General features: G+C 19.3%; 4 protein-coding genes across 4 annotated transcripts; 1 reads left to right on the top strand and 3 right to left on the bottom strand.

Moving 5' to 3' along the window:
* Nucleotides 1-689: 689 nt before the first annotated feature.
* SRAE_1000110100 (Hypothetical protein) lies at nt 690-923 on the bottom strand (the record flags this gene model as incomplete). Its single annotated transcript, XM_024648014.1, has 1 exon — nt 690-923. One exon carries the CDS (start codon nt 921-923, stop codon nt 690-692), a length of 234 nt encoding a protein of 77 aa, XP_024502035.1.
* A 1,883-nt stretch (nt 924-2,806) lies between these two features.
* SRAE_1000110200 (Peptidase M14, carboxypeptidase A domain-containing protein) lies at nt 2,807-3,922 on the top strand (the record flags this gene model as incomplete). Its single annotated transcript, XM_024648015.1, has 2 exons — nt 2,807-3,238; nt 3,290-3,922. 2 exons carry the CDS (start codon nt 2,807-2,809, stop codon nt 3,920-3,922), a joined length of 1,065 nt encoding a protein of 354 aa, XP_024502036.1.
* A 1,457-nt stretch (nt 3,923-5,379) lies between these two features.
* SRAE_1000110300 (Protein of unknown function DUF1647 family-containing protein) lies at nt 5,380-8,025 on the bottom strand (the record flags this gene model as incomplete). The annotated part of the gene is made up of 5 exons (XM_024648016.1): nt 5,380-5,916; nt 5,961-6,371; nt 6,420-6,477; nt 7,112-7,620; nt 7,672-8,025. The coding sequence occupies 5 exons, from the start codon at nt 8,023-8,025 to the stop codon at nt 5,380-5,382; spliced, it is 1,869 nt and encodes a 622-aa protein (XP_024502037.1).
* Nucleotides 8,026-9,504: 1,479 nt separating this feature from the next.
* SRAE_1000110400 (Dolichol-phosphate mannosyltransferase subunit 3 family-containing protein) lies at nt 9,505-9,854 on the bottom strand (the record flags this gene model as incomplete). Its single annotated transcript, XM_024648017.1, has 2 exons — nt 9,505-9,663; nt 9,723-9,854. The coding sequence occupies 2 exons, from the start codon at nt 9,852-9,854 to the stop codon at nt 9,505-9,507; spliced, it is 291 nt and encodes a 96-aa protein (XP_024502038.1).

A 9,854-nucleotide genomic window follows, 5' to 3' on the forward strand; every position in this document is an offset into this window, starting at 1 on the left:
AATAATAAAAGCTATTAATAATAAATATTTTTTGCACTTTATTTTTTTATAAAAAAAATATTTAAAATATGATTTTTTTTAAGACTATTATCTATCATTTTATTTTATCAACTTATTTTTTCTTCTTAAAATAGTACTTTTAATATTTTTCAAAGGAATACTTTTTATCAAAATATAGTATTAAATCTTGATCAGTAACTTATAACTATTATTAGAAAAAATTTCAATATTCATAAAAAAAAAATGTTATTATAGATATTATGACAATTATGAAGTTTTATCTTTGCTTTCTATCAATTTATATCTGATTTTATGTAACTCAAAAGTATCATTGTACTTTATTTTTTTCTATGATGTGGTATTTTTACAAAATTTGTTCTTACATATGATTTAAATTATTATAAAATCAAATATTTTTAGATCAAATTTAATAAAAGTAAAATTTTTTCTCGTTCTAACTAATTAGATCTAATCAGTTTTTTTTCTACCTTGATAATTTATAAAAAATTTGATTTTAATCAACAAAAAATGTTCAAATAAATGGTGAAAAAGGATAGTAAAATTACAAATAACAAAAATGTATGAATCATAATAAAAAAAAAAGGAACGAGAAAAAAAAATAACTTTATTGTTTTAAAATCAGGAAAGTTAAGAAGTTTTTTAATAATAATGATATAAATTTTTTAAAATTATTTTTCATATCTATAATATACCAAAGTTCTTAGAGCTTGAATTATTGTTATAAAAGATATTACCATTCCTATAAGTTGCATCAAAAGAATTTCATGAATTTTTGGTTCATACTCTCTTGAAAAGTCATAACTTTTTTTTTCAATTTCATAAAATTTTTCACGATATGATACTTTATTTTGTAAAGTATAATCTACAATTCTTTTAATATTTTTATAAAGACTTTCATTCATTATAATAAAATGATATTAACATCAATTATCAACACATAAAAATATCTAATGATTAGCTTAATTTTTGTAAACATTACATTGAAAAATTTAAATAAATAAATTTTACAATATTAATTTAGTTTCTATCATTATGTAATATTCAAAATTTACATTAAATTAATAAAACAACAATTCAAATGAAACATTTTTATTTTTAAACATTTATTTTTAAAATAATAAAACATTATTTTGTAGCTTACTTAAAAAAATTGTAACTTTCCAAAATATAGTATACATCATTAATTTTTGTTTAATTTAAATTATCTATCAATACTGTTTTATTTTTATATACAAAAATAACATAAGAAAGTATATAACTTTTCTCATGTTATATTTTATTGTTTTGTGAATGTTAAAATTTTTATAAACAATTTATTTTTCCTTTATCTTTTTTGCAAACTTTTCAAATATCATTATTATAATTTAAATATTTGTGTTTATTTAAACTAGTAACAACTGCCACATTAATGAACTAAAAAATTTTAAGATAAAAATTATACTCATTATTGATAAATTTAACATTTTTTATAATTTTCAATTACATTAAAATTAATTAAATCTCAATTTATTAACAAAAACTTGATCATATTATCAAGTTTTGATTACAAAATAAAATGCTAAAATAACTTTTTATTAATGATATCTTTTAGCAAAAATATTAATGACATAAAGACAATAATTTAAGAAAAGAAAATTTATTTATTTACAAGTTAAAATAAATAGACGTTATCATTTTATAAAATTCACCCATGAATAATAAAGTGTTTATTGAAACAAGATAATGTTATTTATCTTCTTTTCAAATTACAATCAACTGTTTACAAGTTTATTATATAAAAGATTAATCATATGTTATCTATAAATTTATTCAAGTTTAAATGGATAATCAATTATATATGTGTTCTTTCCATAAAAATAAATAAATTCAAATTAGCTAATATTTTAAATCAACTTAAATTAAGTTAATAATTTTTTAATCAAGAAAAAACATTTATATAAATAAATAATATATTTAATTAGAGAAAATAAAAAAATTGAAAATATCATATCACTATTGTTATTTGTAAAAGAATATATATGAATAGGATAAATTATTATCTTTACTAATTTTAAATTTATAAATTTTTATACAATATAATAGATATTTAATTGAAACCTATTAATTTATTTACTAGTATATTATACATACATTTCATACTAAATTACTTCAAAATTGTTTTTTTTTTAATTTTGTAGATGCTATATTTTTTAATTTTGCATTTTTATAAACGGTTTATTTAATTATTTAAGTATATTTTTACATAGAAATTTCATTTGTTACACTACAGATCAAAATGTAATATTCTATTTAACTTTTACCTAAGATATACGTCAAAGTTTCAACCAACTGGTTAATTTTATAATTCTAAATGGAAACCTGATGTTTAAATAAATATTTTGACACTTATTTATTTATTTCTGTCTTATTAATTAATATTAATAGATAAAAAAAATACTTTTATAAAATATTATATAGAAAATTTTCAATTAAATGAATAAGTTTTTATAAATAGTTTTTTTTTATATAAAGAAAGTAACTTTTAATAAATTTAAAATAAGTTTTTTCATAAAATAGCACTTTATTTTTATATTAACAATAACATTATTTCTTTTAAAATATCTTGAGGATAATTATAAATATATAAAATTTAATTACTTAAATTGTAGTGATTAATGTTAATTGAAATACCATTAACATCATTTATTAAACTGACCTTATATCATGATATTATAAATAGTTTGTAACTTTTGTTATTTTGTTTATTACCACTAAACTATCTCTTTTGATATCTATATATATTTATATGATTAAGTTTGGGATATTTCTAATAATTTATATTCCTATTATTTTATATGGATATATACAACCATTTGATTTTAGTAAGTATCATGGGTATACAGAGATTAAACAATTTATAAGAAATGTTGCTTCAAATAATCCTTCTTTTGTGAAACTTGTAAAAATTGGTCATTCTCATGAAGGTAGAACATTGGAAGGTTTAAAAATTGGTAAAAGTATTGATAATATTTCAAAACCTATTGTATGGATTGATGGTGGTAATCATGCTAGAGAATGGCCTGCTGTACATTTTTCTATGTTTTTTATTAAAGAACTTGTTGATGGATATGAAAAGAATGATGAAATTACTAGATACATAAATGATATGAATATTTATGTATTTCCTTTACTTAATCCAGATGGTTTTGTTTATTCAAAGTCATCTAAAAAATCTATTGTAAAAATATTTATTATTATTATTATTTTATTACTCTTTTTTTTTTCATAGATCAGACAATGGAGAAAAAATAAAGCACCAGAAAATTGTACTGGATGGACTTATTTTAAAAGTGGTATTTGTTGTGATGGTGTTGATTTGAATAGAAATTTTGACATAGGTTTTGATTATAAATCAGAAACTTTTAGAAATCCATGTTCTGATGAATATCAGGGACCTTATCCATTTTCAGAACCTGAAACAAAAGCTGTACGTGATTTTATATTATCAAATGAAATTAAAGGTAAATTAAAAGGACTTATTTCTCTTCATACACATGGTCAATTTATTGTCTTACCTTATAATTATAAACTTCATGAATATCCACCAGACTATGATAAATTGATGGAACTTGGTGAAAAAATAAAAAATTCTATAAAAGCTCATAGAGGAACTGAGTATCAAGTTGGTACTGCAGCTGATCTTTTTAAAATGGCAGCTTCTGGTGGTGCCATAGATTGGATAAAAAAAAATACAGATGTAAATTATATATACTTATTTGAACTTCCACCAGAATGGAAAACATGGTTTGCTTTTCAGATGCGTGAATGGCATCTTATATATACAGCTGAAGAAACATGGCAAGGTGTAAAAGTTTTATTAAAAAGATGTTATCAGGAATTTGTAACTGGTATGAGATTTTAATAAATTTTTCTCTTTCTTTTTGCAAATAAAATTTGAAATATATTATAAATGTACTTCAAACTTTTATTAAAGTGTATTTGAATTTAATTGAAATACTCTAAAAATAAAATCTTCTTTATACTATATTAAAAATAAATATAAAAGCACATGTTTAATACAATAAATATCAAGAGCATATACATAAATGAATGTACAATAAAATTTAAAATAATATATTAAGTAAACTTTCTAATAAAATGATAAAATATTGTATCACCATTAAAAAATATACTTCAAATATTGTTTTGTATATTTATTTATCAAAATTTTTATTATTAAAAATACTACAATGAAATAAATGTTATAAAAAGTAGAAATATTATCACTTTTAATACAAATATAAAAGTTTTCCACTTAATTAAAAAAATTATTATAAAATTATATAAAAGTTATTAAAAATAAGGTTGAACAAGTAGAATTTGTTCATGATAAATTTTTTAACGTGAAAAAAATGACACTATAATCATTGATATATGTCAAGTTTAACTTTAGATAATGAATTGTCGAGAACAATGAATATTTTATAAAATTTTCCGCCTTTTCTTATATCTCGCTTCAAAGTTAACATAAAACGAAGCAATTTTCTGTAATAGATTTCTAATCAATTTTCATTTAGGGTCTACCTTTAAAATTTTTTTATATCTTTAATCCTTTATGAGATATAAAAAAATGATGACAAAAGGTTAAGCGCGCAAAAATATCACTTATCATATCTCAAAATGGGTTGATTTTATGAACAAATTTTCAACGTAGACTATGTTTAAAAACTTATAAGAAGTCCAGCGCATCTAATTTCACGCTTTTACGATCTCATTTGCCTGAGTTATGAGCACGTTCTTGAAAAGGTTTTTCAAGTTACATTTCTTGCCATATCTCAAGTTTGAGACGTCCTACAAAAATAAAACTTAGTTTAATGAACTTGTCGTAAAAAAGTGGTCTAGAATCGTTTATTTAATTTCAAATAATTCCATTGTATCGCAAAAGGCAATTTTTTTCAAAAAATATTCCCCACTTTCGCCTTTAACTTCAAATCACCATAACTTCTAAAGTTTTAATTCTAGCATAGCCTTGATTATATTAGAAATTCATGATTTTTTAAGGGCTATCGAATGAATATAATCCTGTTTTCAAATTTGAAAAAAAATTTTTTTTTATAGCATAGAGTTGGAACAGCATTAAAGTCAATTTCATATTACGTAAATTTTATATAAAAAATTTTTCAAAATCTTTTGTAGTAAAACAATTATAAAACTTTCTAAAATTTATGGTAAAAAAATTAACCAAAAATGTTTTTAAAAATTTTTATCCATCTAAAAAGATAAATTTTGAGGAATATTTTATTACACCTCTTATCTATATTAAAAATAGTTAGAAAATTATAAATTTTTTTTAATTTTTAATTATTACATAATTATAATTTATTTTTTACAAAATAATAAACTTTTCCATTGACCTTTTTGGCCTCTTTTTACTCTATAAAAATTATTATATCCACTTGTATATTCAGTTACATTTTGATTATAGGCATTCCATAAGATAATATTTATGATACTTTGATCTTGTCTGTGACAATTATCAACATTATAACTATAACGATCACTTTTGAATCCATTACATTGTTTTTTTGAATATTTTGGAGCAATACAATCTTCTTGTAATGAACATAAAACAAACCATTTTATAACATTTTTCATTGATTCATTATTTCTTACAATATATGCAAGTCCTGACTGGTACATTGTAACTTTTTCTTCTAATAATTTTGTTGTATTAGATGATAAATAATCAAAAGTTCCTGAGACGGTTCCTCTAAGAATACCATGTCCAGGATCATCATGTAAAAGATATGATGATTTTTTTAATTCCATTGCTTTGTAAACATCTGTTAGATTTGATCTTGTAAAAGTTATACTTGAATCTATAAACCATATAGATTTGTAGATTTTTAAACTTTCCTAAATATGAATAATTTTTTATTAAAATATTCTTTATAACTTACTGCAATAACAATAGCTTTAAATGCATATGTCTTTAAATTTGAAACATGTTTGGGATAATTTTTAAAATTAAACTTTTTATATATAACATTACAAACTTTTTTTAATTGAATAATATTATTTTTTCTAAGTCCAAGATCATATACTATAATTTTTGATTTTGGGAAATATTTTAAAATTGATTTTAACATTACAATTCCTCTTGGAACAAATGCATCAGACATCTGTGTAACAAAAACAGGATTTCTCCTTTCTTTTAACGTAACATTTGGATAATCTTTTTCTAATAATTTTAATTGTTTCAAATATTTATATAATGATATATCAAATGTTTTCTTCATATCATTACTATATTTTAATTCATTTTTTATTCTATCTAAATTTTTAGTATAATTTGCTATATTTTTTATTCCCTGAATTTAATGAATAGTTAATAAATATATACTTGTCTTATGGCTTACCATTGTATTACAAATTTTTGTAAAAAGAATAATAAATAAAAGATATTTTAAAGAATTCCTGCATATTAAAATATTTTTCAAAAGTTTTAATAAATTCAATATCATTTGTTACAAGAAAAAAAAATGAATCTAAATATATGGTTAATTAATTAATTTGTAAAATAAACAAAAGAAAAAAATGTTTTTGAATAATAATATATTGTTTAATATACATAATATAACATATATTTGAAAAATATTATTAAAATTTAAAAATTTATTTTTGAACTGATTTTAAGATTAATTGTTAGAACTTTTATTTTCTAAAATGGAAAATACTATATAGTTGGAGTATGGAAACTAATCTTTTTGATATTTAAAACTTATTATTTGAAAATTATTCATTGTCTAATAATTATTAAGGATGTAAAACCTGTAAGCAGGTAATGTATTAAAGTTAAAATTTTAAATCCCAATTTTAATTATTAAATTAATTATAACTTTATTATAAATGGTTTTTATCTTTAAATCTAATATTTTATTTAAAACAAATAAGTTATATAATTTTAAAATGAATAAATATTGCTTTATCAACAAATATTTTTTATTTTTTTTTAAGTGAATTCAAGAATAAAATTATAATAGTTAAACATGACTTTTAAATATTGGCTTTCATAATGATAATGTTTTAGTAACACATTTGAAGTTTATACCATTTATCTTTTCTTTTTCTTTCAATAAGATAAAAGTTTTTTATACCACTAGTGTATTCAGTTGTATTTCCTTCATAGGTATTCCATAAAATAATATTAATAATACTTTGATCAAATCTATGACAATCATCAATATTATAACCATACTTATTTGAAGTTAAAAAGTCACATACTCTTTTTGAATGTCTTGGAGCAATACAATCTTTTTCTAATGAACATAAAAGATACCATTTAACAATTTTTTTCATTGTCTCATTTTCTCTTAAAATGTAAGCAAGTCCAGCTTGATACATTAAACCTCTTTTTTCAACAATTTGTTTTATATTTGTAGGAAAATAATTAAAAGTTTCTGAAGCTGTTGCTCTAACTATACCATGAAATGCTTTAGAATGTAAAAAATATGATGATTTTTTTGATTCCATTGCATTGTAAACATCTGTCAAGTTAGATCTTGTAAATGATACACTAGAATCAATATACCAAATTGCTTTATAATCACGTAAAGTTTCCTAAAATTTTGTTATACTTTACAAAAAAAAATATTTTGTTATCAAACTTACTGCAATAACAATAGCTTTGAAGGCATAATTTTTTAAATCCAAAACATGTTTAGGATACTTTTTAAAATTAAATTTTTTATAAATAACATTACACGATCTTTTTAAATGTTTCAAATTTTTTTTTGTAATACCAAGATCATAAACAATTATATTTGAATTAGGAAAAAAGTGTTGTATTGACTTTATTAAACCAATACCTCTTGAAATATACTTATTTGACATTGATGTTAAAAATACAGGATGCATTTTTTCTTCTTTTGAAACATCTGGATAATTATTTTTTAAAAAGTTAAGTTCCAATAAATATTTATATAATGAAACATCAAAATTCTTTTTCATCTCATAATGATACATCAATTCATTTTTTATTTTTTTAATATCACTATAAAGATAATTTTTATGATTTTTAAAAGATTTTTTTATATGTAAACATAATACACCTTTTGTTACTTTATTATGCAATGTTATAAGTAAAAATATCATTAGTATGTTTTTTAAAATATATATCCATCTTACATATTTTATTAGTATAAAAAATATATCTAAATTTATTTTTACCATCTAAAAAAATATTTTTAACTATTTGTCCATAAATTATAAATAAATAAATATATTATATATATCATTAAAAATGTTTATGATATCTTATTAGAAAGATACTTTCCTTTTAGGCATACAAATATAATTAATTTTTAGTTTTATTTGTTCTTTATCAAAATTTCTATCAAAATATTATTAAAAATATTTGAGTAATTTAAATTTAAAAAAAAATAAATTTCAAATATTGTTAATCAGAAAAAAAATATAAAAAAATAAATGTAAGAACATTTATTTTTCATAATTACAATAAGAAATAATTTATTATGACCAGACATTTAAGATAATGATTATTTTATCCATAAAAAAAAAGTTCTTAATTAAAATTTATATTGGCAAAAGTAATAGTTATGATAAATAAATTTTGTTATTATGGTTATAATATGAATAAATTAGCTTAATTATTATTGTTTTACTTAATTTTTAAAAATAATAAATGTATGATAACTTTATTAGATTTGATTCATTGTATCAAAAACAATTTTTCATAAATAGCAGATAATGTGTTGATAAAATCTAGAATTATACTTTTTAACTATTTTATGAATGTTGATTTTTATCTTTTTAGATTATTTACAACAACAATGAAGATAGAAAATATCTTTTTTTTTTTATCACACTTTGAGATTGAAAAATAAAAATTTAAAATAAACTTTACTAGTTTTTAAAAAAGGTAATATGAAAATAACAAATTGCCATTGGTTTTAATGGTAAATATAAATATAAAATCACCTTAATTTATTTTTTTTTTATATTTTAAACATCTTTTACAGGTTATTTTCTCATAAGACATCAACAAAGTTACTCATTAAATTTAGACAATTTCCATTTTTATTTAATATAGGAAATAAAAATTATTTTTATTTTAATTTATTGGATTTCTAGATAATTTTATACTGAAAAAATACGACCAAACTTTAAATATAAAAGTTATTTTCATTATGAAAAATTCTCATTAAATTTAAATAATTAATTTAAAAAAAGGAAAAAAAAAAAGAATGAAGTTAAAATTTTGGCAAATTACAGTATCAATATAATTCAAAGGCTAACAAATTCCTCCTTAAACAATAGAATACAATAACAAAAACATAATAATTAATCAATACATCAATAGAATATTACATATTCATTAAGCTAATGAATGTATCTTACAACCAAATAAAGTAACTTCATATTATTTAAAAGAGATAAGTTAAAATTAGTAACATTTATTTTAATAAAATATATTAAAAAGAATTATGAAATAATATTTCTTTCTTTTAATTCTTTTTTAACTTCCATAACTTCATCCATCAATTCTTTTTGTGCCTCTTTACAATCATTAAATGTAGCAACACCATATATAATTGAAAATACAGCATACATTCCTAAACCACCAATAACAAAAAATGGAATCTAAAAAAATAATAATTAATTAAATATATATATATGTATATTTTTTTTTTATAACATACATAAGCCAAAGTATCTATAAAATATATAGGTAGTCTTCGATTGATTTCTGGAACCCATTCATTATATAAACCTAGCCATGATATAATCAATGGAAGAATAAGAGAAGCAAATAATGCTAATTGAGTAGCCAT

The sequence above is a fragment of the Strongyloides ratti genome (genome assembly GCF_001040885.1).
Source record: "Strongyloides ratti genome assembly S_ratti_ED321, chromosome : 1".
Taxonomy (NCBI): domain Eukaryota; kingdom Metazoa; phylum Nematoda; class Chromadorea; order Rhabditida; family Strongyloididae; genus Strongyloides; species Strongyloides ratti.